This window comes from Folsomia candida, unplaced genomic scaffold, assembly GCF_002217175.1.
Source record: "Folsomia candida strain VU population unplaced genomic scaffold, ASM221717v1 Fcan01_Sc010, whole genome shotgun sequence".
Lineage (NCBI taxonomy): Eukaryota > Metazoa > Arthropoda > Collembola > Entomobryomorpha > Isotomidae > Folsomia > Folsomia candida.
Window position 1 is genome coordinate 2,477,668 of NW_019091202.1, and position 15,496 is coordinate 2,493,163.

Here is a 15,496-nt window from a genome sequence, read left to right on the forward strand (position 1 = left end):
AACAAGTCTCCAACCCTCAGCATTAAACAAGGCATTAATTGCGTTAAAAAGTATGGTTGTTGTATGCATCGGAAAGGCGATTCCGTATAACATTTCATTCTCGAAAACTTTAATTCCAGGATTCCAGGAAAGCGCTTCCCGAGTCATCAGAAGACGAATTGATGGATTCTCATTTTTTACTTAAACTATTGCTACCTTTTTACTAATCACAATTTTTTAAAATTATGTATAATCATGTAAAAACTGAAAACTATGATTAATAATGTGTACCTGAAAACCCATTCTTAACTATACGCTAATAAATTCTCCATTTTAGTAAGTTCAGAATCTCAACATGAGACTCAATTTCACTGGTAATACCAAATGAGTTCAGTATGGAGTCGACAGTCACATTAACACATACGTATCAAAGTAAGAGTTTGAGTGGTGATTATCTATTTAAAGGTTGAAACCACATACATCAATCGAACCTAATAAATACCTACCTAAATATGTACCTATCACGCCATTTTGGTATATGAAGGATATAAATGACAATATTTGATGAAATAAACCTGGCTAAAAAACAAGTACGTGCTTTACTCCACGTTTTCTCTGGGTTTGGGTTAAATTGGTGAGTTACGTGACAATGATGGTTGAATGCGCATTATCCAATTCTTTTAAAAGGCTTTATAAAGATTAAATATTATGCAGTGACTTTTGCGAAGCATTTGTGTAAATTCAGAAGAATAACCAGATTAATTAAACCGCTACAATCACATGTAACCAAAGGGTGTCACCAATGTTGTACATCAAAATGAATATCTTTTTTTGCGTAAAATATATGATAATATTAACATTATTTCTTACGTGTTTTCAACATTTCTAATGTTTCAAAGTTGACATTTTCTGGCCTATTGAAACCTACCGTTTCCCTTAATGTCAAAATTAAGGTACCGATCTGATTCATGGTTAGATTTCCTGTAAATTCACACATAGGAATTTCTGTAACATGTATAGCAATTTGACCTTCACCTGAGCTTTACTGACCCTTTCGTCTTTGAATTACGTAACCAGCGGCGCCCAAATTTTAATCACATCGGACCCCTGATATAAGGAACATATGCTCAAAATTTCTAGTCTGTTTAAGTTTGTCGAATTTGTGGGACCAACAGACGGACAAAACGAGCTAACAAAGTGCTTTCACACCTTAATAACTAAATATGCAGTTAAATATGCATATGGCAACAGACCTTGGAAAGGACAACCATTTGGATCAATCCAAAATCAAATGTTTATTTAAGTACTTTATGCGCATTCCAGAAACTCAAATATTTCCAGGAAAAAATATGGAGAGTGTAAACAATTCAAAAGTACAGATATGTATGTTTGTTCAGATGTAATTGTTATTTCGTATGCCGAATTGAATAAGTCATCGATTAAATAGGTTATATAAATCACCAATATGCATATATAAATCCGGCCATAACCAAGTTCAGGATCATTACCATAAGAAATACAGCCATGGCTAAAATTATCTTTCTAACTTTGGTAATTGCGATGGTCGCTGTTCCATGCAATTCTCAGGTATCTACTAAATATTAACTAATTTAAATAATTATAAATCATTTGTCCTTATTCTAAAATTATTTATAAAATTTCTAAACTTATTATTAACAAAAAGTTGGGCGGCTATTGCCTTCTTCCATGCGACTGGCAACCCCCTCCAGTCCTTTCGGCATGTAACCCTTCTCCAACGGCAATTCAGGCGAAATGCTCATGCAAAATGTACTCTGGTAGCGAAGCAATTTGCACGTCGGGCACTGTTTGCGATTTCTTCCGGGGCTGTCCTGCATGGGCTCCTCCGTGCCCAATTGGCACCTTAGCGGGGCAGATGTGTATTTGTGGAGCTCCATCCATTAATCAGGCCACGCTACATTGCGGAACGGGACAAACGTGCACGACGACGGGTGGGCTAAACCAGTGCAAGTAAGATGCATTCGACAATGATTTTAGAAAAATGTTGTACAGTGGAACGATTCTTACTGACTAATAAATCAAATGCACTGAATCGTGGTATAAGTATTTATTGATAATTCTAAAATGAATCTCCCAAAATTTTCTCTCCATGCATGTATCATAACCAAACGCCATTGTTTAGTTTGACATTTGTGAACGAGACTAGGGAGTTTTAGGAGCGCAATACTTCGATCAAACAAATTATTTGGATCAGTTTTCTGGATAAATTAGTTAATCCACATATATTTGTTTGCTGTTTTATTGCCAATTAGTAATGTTAACTAGGGTTATAAATTGTTTAACTATTCACGCTTGTATTTGAATTCCTGTTGTGTACTACTTTATGGTTCCTATCCCAGCAGCGAGGTTCGCTACCCTGCAGTTTTGAGGGGGGTAGTTGTGCGTTCATCTCATGCACCTCATCATAAGAAGGTGGCTCATCCTAAAAAATTAATTAGTTTTCTTATTCGTTAACGTCAAGTGATCCATCTTAAATTGAAGTAGTGCTTGCATTAGAAATCGTTTCACTAATGATTTCGTCAATTAAGGGTTGCTTGTGGATGGAACGTTCAACTTGTTTCAAGCGTTCTTGACCCGCACGAATTCTAAGATGAACGAAGAAGAAGACGACTATGCAAATAAGTGACAAGATGAAGGTAAACCCGGCCAACTGATACGTTACTGAACACCGCTCATCAATCGATCTCATTGTTTCTAAATCAGCAAGAGCTTATAAAATTGTTTGTCCTAGAAATAGATTTGTCATAAGTATGCACCTTCAGTTTCAGAGTGCCCAAAGGTGGAGCTACAGTCATTCTCGTCAAAGCCGTTTGGGCAGTTCCACCGTCCATTGCACATTTCATGGGAGAGGATCAAGCGACCAAGCCCTTCCGGATCAGTGTGATGACAATCGAACCACTTCTCGTATAAGTAGGGCTCTATATACATATCGTCGTCCTAATTCTGAAAACCCCTAAGTGCAGTCTCATCTTAATTTTAAATAGCCCTAAGTGAGACTGCTTCGTAATTTTAAAAAGCCCTAAGTGCCGTCCCTCGTTAATTTTAAAAACCCCTAAGTGTATTTTCGCATTAATTTTAAAAAGCCCTATGTGATACATAAAAACGAGTAAAAAGCCCTAACTGCAATTCAAATTTAAATTTCAAATTATGCATAATTAGATGTGATAAAATACTATACATAGATGTGATAAACTCACATTGTGTGAAATTTTTTTACCACAAATTAAATTTTGAAGATATGTATTAAACTTACCTGTGCCATTCTTACTAGGATTACAAATTTTTCCGCAAAATTTCAGAAATTTCAAATTTTTCTCAAAAATTTCAAAAATTTCAGAAATTTCGAATTTTTCTGATAAATTTCAGAAATTTTGAATTTTTCTGAAAAATTTCCCAAGTTGAGAATTTTTCTGAAAAATTTCAGAAATTTCGAATTTTTCTCAAAAATTTCTATTTTTTTCATTTGAATTTTTTTACAAATAGAAAATTTTGGAAATTTGACAGTGAAGGTGAGAATTAAAAAAGTCCACTATATTTCGTGAGCGTCCTTTGTAAAACATCTAAGAATGGCAGAATCAAAATTTAATTTCAAAATTTAATTTGTGATAAAAAACGTCACACAGTATGAGTTTATCACATGTATAGTATTTTATCACATCTTATTATGAATAATTATGCATAATTTGAAATTTAAATTTGAATTGCAGTTAGGGCTTTTTACTCGTTTTTATGTATCACATAGGGCTTTTTAAAATTAATGCGAAAATACACTTAGGGGTTTTTAAAATTAACGAGGGACGGCACATAGGGCTTTTTAAAATTACGAAGCAGTTTCACTTAGGGCTATTTAAAATTAAGATGAGACTGCACTTAGGGGTTTTTAGAATTAGGACGACGATATGTAGATAAGAATTTTAGAAGTGACTTGTCTATCTTGATGCATTATTAGAATACCGGTTCTTTTGAAGAGGGTCACGACGATAATGACACTGCTCGTTCTCCAGGACCCCAACATTGTGACCCCTATCTCTTCCTCAATTTCCCAGCGAACATAATCCGGTGACCCTCGGCCAGGAGACGAGGCACCGACCCCATGGGAACCTTTCGTGTCATTTAACACTGCCTTAAAGCAAAACCAGTTGAACAATTAATTATGGTCGGTGTTTCATGAGAACCTCAAGTGGGCTTATTATTGTACATTAAAAGACTAAATTCATAGTCAATTTTTATGAGTCCCTGAAAAGATTGAAAAACAAAAATGAATCTGCACAGGAAATATGATTTTCAGCCTCGTTTGCTTACAACAATTGAAAATGCTTACAACTAAATACCCTACGAGTACCAGTCACATAAATGCTGAAAACTGAAAATTATAGTGCAATTTAAATAAATCACAGATAGTTTAATAATTTAGGTGTACATATATAGCGTATTTATATTTTAATTTTTATAATTGATACCTGAGGCTTCAACCGTGCGAAATTGACGAATAATAATATATAAATGCAGTATTATACGCATGACATCCAAAATTAGTTCTTTCTGGTATTAAACGCGCACTTTAACTTGTCCCCGTCTCATACACATTTTAACGGTGTACTCACCGTGCTATAGAGTGTGGAGTGTGTATACTGACTGTGTTGTAGAAACCGTTAAGTTGTGTATGAGACTGGGACAGGCTATAGCGCGCGGCTAATCCGTACACTCTTAATAATCCCGTAAAGTCATGCAGATAATGATTTCTAAATAGGTGATAAATTTCTCAATAATATTTTACCATCTATAGTAAAAATTTGTTACCATGATGGTAAAACCTTATTACCAAGCCATTATCACACGGTACAACTTATCATTACCACTTTGTTAGAGTCATAGAAATACCTGTGCTTTTTGGTAATGTTTATTATTAGATTATTTACAGCGTATAAAGCAAACCTGAGTGAAGAAATACAGCTTTATTAAACTTTCTTACGTTGTATTTTAAATCTGGAAATTTCTTAGAGAAATGCAGCTTGTCACCACCGTCCATTTCTTCTATCCACAATCCCAAACTCATCTTATACTCAGCAGGGTAGGCTATGGCGAAGGTTAATTCCCTCCAAGGCAACGATTCGTCAAGTCGAACAATTACTTCTCCCACCAATTCGTTCAACTCCAAAGTCACTGCATCTGAATCTGAGTAATTAATACATTTATTAGTCTCTTCTCAATCCCAAAGGAAATTAATTAATTCTCCACCTTGCATTTTTGCTTCACAAGTCAGCCCTATTAGTGCAACCACCAGCATCACCCATAATTTAACTCTTTTAATCCTCATTTTAAAAGGAATACAAAAAAACAGTGCGGAGCCAGAAAATTGTACTAAAACCTCCACACCGTATGGCTAATCACTTTAGTGTGGTGAAGATGATCCTGATATTAAAATGAGCCTTGCACCATTCAACTCACAAGTTGTGAACAACAATTTTATTTGCTGACGTCACTTTATTATTATCTTATCCTATACTTATCACATTGCATTATACTGGTGGAGAATGGAACAAATTTTAAATCGACGAGACAGCTTTACAAACATTTATTTAATAATCGATTTATCATACTTAATACTGAAAGCTTATAAGCTTGTCAGTTCTAAACATTCCTTCGACCTAATAATTTTGACGTCAATTACCGAAGGATTAATTTCAGATTTTGATAAAATTTTTACATATATTGATTGGTGTTCCACATATATATTTGACATACATCGACCTCGGAATCATGAAGGCAACACCCTGATTAACTCTAAATTCAATAATATCCATGTGCCAAGTCCAAGGTAACTTTTTTTCTTAAGACTGATAAAACAAGTGTTTGGATACATTTGAGGACGCCCATGGGCAACTGGTATTAAATCTCCTGGTACAGCCGTTCATTTTTCAGGAAAAATCCGAAACCAAATGTCACCCCTATTCAATTTGGTTTTTGATTTTTCCTGAAAAATTTATAGCGAACGGAACGGGAATTGATGTTACATTATGATGCATCATATGTTGGTGCATGTGCATGCCACATTTTGCATCTCTAGGACATAGTTTAAAATTTTACATGAATCAGTGCAAAAGTAGGGAAGAGCACGTGCACGCTCAATGCTATCAAAACAGGACTTTTTGGACACGGAGGATCGAGCCAGAAGAAGAGTACACTAAATTAATTCATTAAATTTATTGAAAACCCGAATGCTACTCTACTTTATACTTTAATTTTATACTCTATTGTATGCCTAAACCGAAAATAAATTAGATTAATTTCAAATAATTTCATATATATCTTACCAAAATTAAATAAATAATATTGTAATGAAGGTTTGGTATTCCATGATGTGTGTACACGTCTGTATAACTTGAAGCATTTATGTATCCTTTACCTCTAACAAAACTAAGGTGAATTTGCCTAAAGACGTACTAATTTGAGGATAGAGCGAACTCAAAAGTCTTCGTTACACACCTTAGGATTAGGTCCAGATATTAATAAAAACCTTACCCGGGAAATGCAAGATGGCGCCTAGCCGGATTCGACGCTGCAATAAATCAACGTAATAAATGCGAATTCTACAACAACATTAACTATTCTTCATGTTTTTTGTTTACTCTACAGGATTAAACACAATTCATAATTAATTAATTCATCATTGCCCATGTTATCTGGGGTGACATAATTTATGAATCTACCATAAGGTCGGTTTAGGATATTTGTGACAGATGAGATAATATCTCAACATAATCGTCATGTTATCTGGTCTTCCCAACGGGCTTCGGGCAACCAGGCTACTAAGGCTAAGTGTCCCGTATGTCCGCAATGATGATGGATACATTAGAGCACCTTGAAGTCTCTCGAGCGCATTGTAAGGTTGCAATGTAATTGGTAAAAAATAAGAGAAATTGCGAGTTGTTCGTTGATGCTGGAATGCAACAATTACTCTTGATCCAAATAATCCTTCCTGAACTCCATCAATTCCTATTGTTTCTGCAATTTCTGTGTATGTAGGGTTTAGGCTGCGTAACATTGCTTGATACCTGATTATTCCATCTTAACTTCTGTCAAAAGGATGTTTTCTGCAATTTTAATTTTTGCAGATGATGAGGAATATATTCCAATCTGTAAAACAATAACTTTTTAGCTGTTGGGGTTATCTATGAAACTGCAGTGGCAACTTACACTAACGTTTGCAGGATTCCTTGCAGAGGGGAGTAAATCATGTATCCATGGCCTTGGAACACAATTCTTAATTAACCATCAAAGATATTAACTAAAAGTATACGTATCTATTTAAGGTTAACTTCAGAGTATCTGATAAATTCAGTAATGCTTCATCAATTTTAGTTTTTTGTGAAAATAATTTAGAAATTCCTGCAAATGTGTACGAAGCCTCCAACGTCCATTCCTACAGAAAATTATTAATTAAACTATAAATTCTTTGGTAATTGTTAACATATTTAACGGAATCTGTGTTCTTTATTAGCTCCATCTCATAAGGTAAAACATGCTGATAATCATTTGGCAATATGTACTCGTTTTATAGGTTGGGACCAGTAGGAGTTAAACTGGCATCCCGTGGCACTACAAAAATCATCATAACTATAAAATTCATTTCTATAAAGATATCTACACAATACCGAAAATGGAATAATTTTACCACTTCTTATGCTGGTAGCTTTCTTAGGAAGATTCAATGAAGTTCAATAAATGTAATAAATACGACATATTTTAAATATTGTGAGCAACCTGGCTCTGCTGTATGTTATAATACATGCTCATAAAAATCCTGACGACGCGGCAGAAACAAAGTGTTACTTAAATTGTCCAGTATGCAAAATAGCCAAGTGTTGAGACCGGATGGAGAATGGCAAACCAGACAGTTTCAGGTTACGGGATCAGTTTGGAGCTGACCTTTCCCATATCTCACGACCAAGCAAGCTCGACTATTTACACTTAAAACACTGTATGATTATGTGACTCATTTATGTCTGATGTCGTATTTAGTAGCAATTATGTACCATATGTATAAGAATGGAGATTGGAAAGAAAGAGATTATTAAGAGATTGGAGGGGAAAGAGAGAGGAATAAAGTAACGGGACTCAAGTCGTACACACAACAGAATATTTGCTGTTTTTCGCGCACTGTTATTATTGCATTGCTTAACAAATCATGCAAATTACTACATTTTTAACCAGATTAATTAGTAAAAGTCATCTCACATTTTCCAATCACATCATTCACACAAACGACAAATATGTTAGCACAAAAATAAACCCAACTTTGCATAGTTGGCTGAAAATATATATGTACATAAATTAGACGAAAACACAAACTCTACACTATCACTTTTGTGGAGATTGATTTAGCCGGTTAAATGAACATCCACGACACTCCTCATATTTAACAATTTTTTCCTTTTCATCACAAAATCAAACGCACCAAGAACTATTAATAAAATAGCAATTAATGAAAACATAGCTCAATAGAAGGGCCGCTTGGTAACAACGGGAAGTAAAATAAATACATTAAGCAGTCCTTCCGTGGAAAACCTCCGCCCTTTATTTTGAAATTGGTATCTAACTTTGTGCACTTCAAAATACACTGTTAGGTGAAGCGGTGGATGAGTGTATGAGAAAGAAGTGAACAACACGAGTCGCAATTAAACACTGACTTTAATAAGACCGGGTTCGGGTATACATACCCAACAACACCCATTGATCAAATTACTTGTCACGAATGTTTGTATAGAAATGGAAAACCCAGTGTTTACCTAGGGAAAATAACTGTAATTAAGAGGACTTCTTCTATCAATAAAAGTCCGTAATCATAAATAGCAAGTGTTGATACCACTGATGGAATGCACAAGTTGAAACCACATAATAACAACAGCGTACATACCATAAATGCAGACGGTGAACAATACATATCTAGTCCCAACTAGCAATTTCGGTGTAATGCTAACGTAAGTTATGAAGAATTTGCCGATCAGGACTATCGTGAGGAAAATATCGATGCTGTTGCAAATTAGAATTTTGTTCTGCGCATAAAATTATAAACGGATGAAGCACAAATAAAGTATGCATTTCTTGTGACCTTTATGTTAACAAAAGTGCATATTTCTTGTATACACCAGCATATTATGCAGTAGACCCACGAAATACATAACATCATCCTTCATTCATTGCCCTGTTTATCTTGTCTTAATTCAAACACGCTTGTGAGCAAACAGTTCTGAGAGTCGGGACAGTCTTCCCAGCGTCCAGGCTTATATTTAAGCGTCCCAGCGTCCAACGTCCTCATACTTTAACCGTCCTCAGATTTTGGCGTCCACCGTCCTTATGTATATTTTATCGTCCACCGTCCAGCGTCATTATATTTTAATGTCCAAAAATCTCACCTTGCCCCAACATTCTCACTGCGCCACGAATATCTCATCCTGCCCCAAAAATCTCACCTTGTCCATAAATGTTACCTGATGACTTGACTTTCAAGAAATACAGATACTTGATGTCAGAGTTTGACAATAATTGTACAATTTTCACAACTGCATTAAATTGAATTAAAAGTTCGTACGAATGATATTGATTTTATTTAGTTTTGTCTACGATTTTTGTGTTCATAGAAATGAAATTATCAAGAATTGCTGTATTTTGTAAGATGAGGGAGTATAACTTGAGAGAATTTAGATTTAGAAAATAAACTCGTAAATAATTTAAAATTTTAGTTTCAAATATTGGGACACGTGGCAGGATGACTCTGTCAGTAGCATTTTACCTTGACTACATTTTTGTAGCTAACATCATCACTTGGACAGATTGGCAAACTCAAATACGTGAATAATTGTTTATTCAGAGATATTTTCATAGGTAATTATAGTTACCGCATACATATATGTATGCGGGACTTCTGTGTCTTACGTGATAAGGATTTGCATATATGTCAGATTTCGGGAGTAAGTTTCTTAAAAATCTGAAGAAGTAAATTATGTATTAGAACTTTTGTAGATTTATTGTTGGCTTTCATTAGTGTATCTACATATGTATTTAGATTGAATGCTAGGAATTCAATCAAACATATTCATGCGAAAAATGTGGGGTCTAAAATTCTCCATCGAGTCTCTAATCTTTTTTATGATTCAGTATGTTTTTACAATAAACCGGAAACCTTGCAGATCCGACAGATGTTGGCGCCATGCATGCCCCGGTTGCTCTCTCCAATCTCGGGGCCTGGAAAACAATAAAAAATTGTTCTGGGACATGATCACACTGATTCCCACAAATTATGTTTAAAAATTCCCTTTCCTGCATCAAAATTAACTTAAATTTGCCAATATTACCAAATCGTTTTGTACTGCTTTTATAGGATACCGTGAGATTTTTGAGACAGAGTGAGACATTTGGAAAAAGGACAATTTTGAACTAGGGTGAAACATTTGAAGTAAGGTGAGAATTTTGGGCAAAGTGAAAATTTTATGGCATAGGTGAAAATCTTGGGGCAAAGTTAGACATTTTGGACAAGGCGAGAATTTTGGGACAATGTGAAACATTTGGGGCAAAGGATGAATTTTGGGGCAAAGTGAGACATTTTGGGAACCGTGAGCATTTTGGGGCACGGTTAGAAATTCGGGCAAGGTGAGAATTTTGGGACAAAGAGACAATTTTGAGGCAAGGTGAGACATTTGGGGCACAGGGAGAATTTTGGGGCAAAGTGAGATTTTTAGACGCTAAAATATATTTAAATATAAATATAAATATAAAATATAAAAATATATAAAATATAAAATATAAATATATTTAGACGCTAATTTTAGACGCTAACGTACGAGGACGTGGACGCTAGAATATCACACATGAGAGCCAGTGGGGAAGCTGCGAACGGGCGGTTGTTTTAACGGCGGCTCGTTTGCTTGATTGGAAAGTAAAAGGACAAATTTCCTAATTTGTAATTTAATTTTGTGCAAGAAAATTGGTAAGTTTTCAGTTTTCACAAATTTAATTCCATTACATGTTTCTGATTAGATTTGAGTTATTTTTGACCGTTTATAGGTCCAATTTAAAACATTAAATGAAAGGCTTCGCAAATTGTAATCTTTATAATGTTGTAACAAACAAAATGCTACTCAATTTTTAAAATACTTAATTATTTAACTATCACGGCCTAAATAATTTAACTGTAATTAGGACATATTTCTTCTTCATTACTTGTTAGATGATGCTAAATTAAGCAAGATATCTATGTATGTAATTAATGATTTTGGTTTGAACTTTGCAAATATTTAACCTTGCTTCAAAATTAATGACTACATAATAATTATTTCCAGTGTGGCTGAATGATCGAAATAATGGCAGCCAACTTATTCCAACTTCCGGATGGTGTTTTTAAAGCTAAATTTAACACGGACTCGGATCACTGGTCGGTTATCTTGCCTTATATTGATGGTCAAAAGGTGATTTAATTAATTTCGTAATTAAATAAAAAATAATTGCCAATTTTTGTCTGTGTCACTTATTGTTAATTGCAAATTCTAATGTATTTTAATTCGCAGTACACTATTGGCGATACGTGCATCTCGAGGGAGACGCAGGGCGAATTCGTCTATTTGAAGCCGGAAGTGTGGACCAAGAGGTCAGCGAACCCCTGGAATTGGAGTTTTGGCCTGGAAATCTTTTGTAAGAATTGGCATTACTGGGTCAAAGCTGTCGAGGTTGGTAATAAATATTTAATTTCATTTAATTAATTTACTAGCCATTTTACTAATCATCAATAACAAAAAATAGGGGGACGGAATTTTCCAAAATGGTGTTAAGCTTGACGACAAAGTCAAAACGAAGCTAAATTTTGGCGACGTATTCACCGTCACGAAGTTTCGCAACGACATTTCTGGTGGACTTGCCATCTTCACGTTTGAAGTAAAAATACATGCATTTTAAAACAAATTTGAGTAATGATTAATTAATTCCGTGGAAATTTTAGAAACGGGAATACCCTGAAAATTGGGATAGAAATAAGAAAATTTGTACCTCGGAGAATCCAGCTGAATTAAATGTCGCATTTCAAAACGATTTGGTACGCGAAATACGAAATTATTTTATAGTAATTTTTCATTGAAAAATAGACATTAAATAATTATCTTCCTTAATTTCTAGATTTTTTTCAAAATTCTATCCCTTCTCTCCGTCGGAAGCTTGAAGAACGCTCGACTAGTTTGTCGACACTGGAACAACCAAGTTTCTCCCATTCTGCGAAAGAAATGCGTCATAAATTTGAATTTGAACATTTGGGGTTGGCCCTTTTCCGACTTCAACCCCTCCCTGAAACTTTTGCAATACGTACAAGACATGCGAAATGTCACAGATTGGCCGAACTTGAAGATTATCTTTCCAAACCTACCGGGCAAGTGGAATGGCCCCGCAAATATGCAGACTTGCTAGTTTCTGGCTCGGCGAACCGGTGCGCTCACTTACTTAACTTAGGTGTGGTAGTTCGGCGCACCAGAAATTAGCAAGTCTGCAAATATGCGAGCAAAGTTCGTCACCGATCTGACCTGGTTTCTTCAAAAGGGACACCACCCCAAGACTTTGACCTTAACCGGGTGCGTCTTCTCCGACCAAGAGTACCGGTTATATCTCGACACCGCTTGTCAATTTAAGTCCACCTTGGAAGAATTACGTCTCGACTTCAGCATGCAAATTCACGACGGTGACAATGAGAAGAACTATACTGTGCGGCGCGCCGTATTTTTCCCCGTTCTGAAGACGTTTTCTATCCGGCTGGCGGATCGAAAATGTTCAAAATCAGGTTCACTGAGAGCCAAGTGGATGAAAACTTGGGCCGACGCGATTACCCGGGTGACCTCGATCTCCACCGTCGGCGATGGTGTCACTGGGTCAAGATTTGTAAAAGAGTTGCAAACAAAGGGGCCTTCAAAGTATCAAAATTTGAGAGAAATCTCGCTCACGTGCCAGCCCGAGGATGCCATTAATTTTCTCACCGAGTTAAATCAGCCCCTGACGAAGGTGATACTCACCTTACCTCTGGGGAAACAAGATCTATCCGAGTTTGAGGATTTGCTCAGGAAATTCGCTCCCTCCTTGGAACTTCTTTACTTTCGTGTGGCGACGGATGGAATGGAACAAAAGTCACGGTTCGCCTTGAATTTGCCGTGTTTTCCTAACTTGAGAAGTTTCGATTTTCACTTTGGAGAGTTTGAAAATACGACAGAGTATTTCTCAGAAACTAAAGGTGTGGCTTGTCGTATCGGAAACGAGGTACGATTGAGCCTCGCATTTCCACGTGGTGACGGCATCGACTATGGACGCCACCTTCCCTCGATTCGTTCCTGGCACCAAGGATTGTGAGGGATGAGGAGGACGACGATTATAATTACAACTATGATTACGATAGCGATGACTATAATGATGCGGACCTTTATGAAAATTATGACGATATTGAAGAGGATAAGGACGGTGGCGATAATTACTTAGAACATGACGGTGGCGATGTTGAAGAGGATCATGACGACAATAGCGATAATGACGCAGATAATTACGACGGTGGCGATAGTCACGTGGACCATGATTTTTGGGACACGTACAGCGATCTGATTGACAGTCTGCTGCCTACGGAAGGAGGACAAGGTTGTAAAACTCTGGAAAATTTGGTCATTTTTAAGAATGATATTGACCCTGAAACATCATACCGTCAAGCTGCCCGACTACCCGGAATATTTCCAAATGTCCGGAACGAATGGATGAACAGATTGAGGGAGAGGATTAATCAAGATGATAATTAATATGAATTTGCGTTCTGTGAATTACATATATAGTTAGTTAACGGGATATTGACCACCGAGTTATTAATGGAGAGTGGCACATTTGATTAACTTAATTTAAATCTTTTGTATTTGTTCATAATCAAATTTGCAGCAGTAATTAATTATAATTAAATTAATCGTCCCACTTAATTAAGTAATTTAGAAATGCTACTTGGCTGTATGGTTATCAAGTAAATACGTATGTTTGTAATTTCTGACAGTAGTTAAACTTACCATTAAATTTTGACTTTATGTAAATCCAAGTGCCATCAAAATTATTAAAAATTGTGAAGGTGCACCATTTTGAAAACTCATCCTTTTCATTGTAAACTAATTGCCGTAGGAAGAAACCTTTGCAAATCAGGAAACATAAACAGGACCGAGTATTATAAGCTTAAAAACCTACACGTGATATGTACAGCCCGAGTCAAACCAGGTCAAGTGGTTATCACTCAATGCGACCTTTTTTTCCCTGATATTTGATTATATTTAAATTTGTAGTTTACATACTATCCTCGTATTTAGGCGTGTAATCTCATTTGCATAAATCTCAGTATGCCCATTTCCGGCGATACGGGCTTTCCATGTTGAATAAACTCTATGTCTCTCGTGAATGCGTCAAAATATACAAATGAGATGACCGGGTACAGAAATTCGACAGGATGTATGGTCATTTTATTTGACAAAAAAGCGCAGAGGTCACCCACTAGCAGTGTTTCGGGTGCCAGTAACCAGACCCACCTGCAAGAAATAACCGCAAGAAATTGGTTTTTGCAGCTATTTTTACCCGCAAGAAATGCAAAGTGCAAGAAACTCCTTCCCGCCGCCATAGTTCTGTAGGCGCGTCGCTAGATGGCGCTGTGTTTCTCGCACTTTCTTGCATTTCTTGCATTTCTTGCTTTGCAGTGCAAAAAATGAGAAAAACCCGCAAGAAACGAAACACTGCCCACTAGGGTAAATTTTTACAAGTACATATTCGATAATTTATGACGGATAAAGGCATAATAACTTTATCCATCATCGAGAAATTCGCTGATGGCGCATGGCGTCAAATTATTTTTCTAATTTTACCCCATGACCTGAAGTGTACTCTCAGCAGGACAGAAACCATAAATAAATATGTATACATATACATATATATATATATACATAATCGGTATAGCTTAATACATTTAGAATGCACGTGGGACTTGCCCTTTAAGGAAGTGCAACATACATATACGTAATTACCCTTACAATTAGACCTTATTTCAAGCTGCACTGTGATTATGCATTAAGTTATATCAAAAAATCTAGCCAAAAAGCAGGAATCACGTGATACTAATCTTTCCGTCGAATTATCCCTATGGGCCGTCCATAAATTACGTAACGCAAGAGGGGGAGGGGGGTCATGGGAAGAGCGTTACGAATTGTTATGTAGGGGGAGGGGGGTATAACAAATTTGTTACGTAACGCATTTCATAAACGCGATTAAAAATCGGATTGAACTCATGTCATCCAGAAGGTTTCAGTCTACGCATGTAAATACATTTTTCATTATGGTGCTCACATTAAAAGAAGAGCAAAATTCTTGCCTACTTGTAAACCATCATTCCTCCACAGTGACCTCGAAGGGCGATGGTGTGACGTAAGTTTCACGATTAATT

General features: G+C 36.1%; 2 protein-coding genes and 1 long non-coding RNA gene across 4 annotated transcripts; 2 read left to right on the top strand and 1 right to left on the bottom strand.

The window, feature by feature from the left end:
• The first annotated feature begins 1,425 nt into the window (after window positions 1-1,425).
• On the top strand, window positions 1,426-2,050 carry LOC110854630. Its single transcript, XR_002548337.2, has 2 exons — window positions 1,426-1,566; window positions 1,664-2,050. It is a non-coding gene; the product is annotated as an uncharacterized LOC110854630 (long non-coding RNA).
• Window positions 2,051-2,208: 158 nt separating this feature from the next.
• On the bottom strand, window positions 2,209-5,450 carry LOC110854622. The gene is made up of 6 exons (XM_022103087.2): window positions 5,257-5,450; window positions 4,991-5,193; window positions 3,973-4,141; window positions 2,775-2,936; window positions 2,510-2,712; window positions 2,209-2,440 (listed from the first exon to the last, which is right to left on the bottom strand). Exons 1-6 carry the CDS (start codon window positions 5,333-5,335, stop codon window positions 2,297-2,299), a joined length of 960 nt encoding a protein of 319 aa, XP_021958779.1. The 5' UTR covers window positions 5,336-5,450; the 3' UTR covers window positions 2,209-2,296.
• A 5,466-nt stretch (window positions 5,451-10,916) lies between these two features.
• Window positions 10,917-14,132, top strand: LOC118436881. Of its 2 annotated transcripts, XM_035855537.1 has the most exons (6): window positions 10,917-11,005; window positions 11,358-11,483; window positions 11,583-11,741; window positions 11,815-11,946; window positions 12,011-12,103; window positions 12,184-14,132. In XM_035855537.1, exons 2-6 carry the CDS (start codon window positions 11,367-11,369, stop codon window positions 12,466-12,468), a joined length of 786 nt encoding a protein of 261 aa, XP_035711430.1. In that variant the 5' UTR covers window positions 10,917-11,005; window positions 11,358-11,366; the 3' UTR covers window positions 12,469-14,132. The 2 variants fall into 2 exon arrangements, with proteins under 2 accessions (XP_035711430.1, XP_035711431.1); XM_035855538.1 differs by lacking the exon at window positions 10,917-11,005 and having other exon boundaries at window positions 11,201-11,483.
• The last annotated feature ends 1,364 nt before the right edge of the window (window positions 14,133-15,496 follow it).

Coding starts and splice junctions, on each gene's coding strand:
- LOC110854622 (XM_022103087.2), bottom strand. CDS start 5,335: ATGAGGATTAAAAGAGTTAAATTATGGGTGATGCTGGTGGTTGCACTA. Junction 4,142..4,990: donor TTCCAGATTTAAAATACAAC/GTAAGAAAGTTT, acceptor TTTTGCTTTAAG/GCAGTGTTAAATGACACGAA. Junction 2,937..3,972: donor GACCCTCTTCAAAAGAACCG/GTATTCTAATAA, acceptor ATATGTATATAG/AGCCCTACTTATACGAGAAG.
- LOC118436881 (XM_035855537.1), top strand. CDS start 11,367: ATGATCGAAATAATGGCAGCCAACTTATTCCAACTTCCGGATGGTGTT. Junction 11,947..12,010: donor TTGCCATCTTCACGTTTGAA/GTAAAAATACAT, acceptor TGGAAATTTTAG/AAACGGGAATACCCTGAAAA. Junction 12,104..12,183: donor TCGCATTTCAAAACGATTTG/GTACGCGAAATA, acceptor CTTAATTTCTAG/ATTTTTTTCAAAATTCTATC.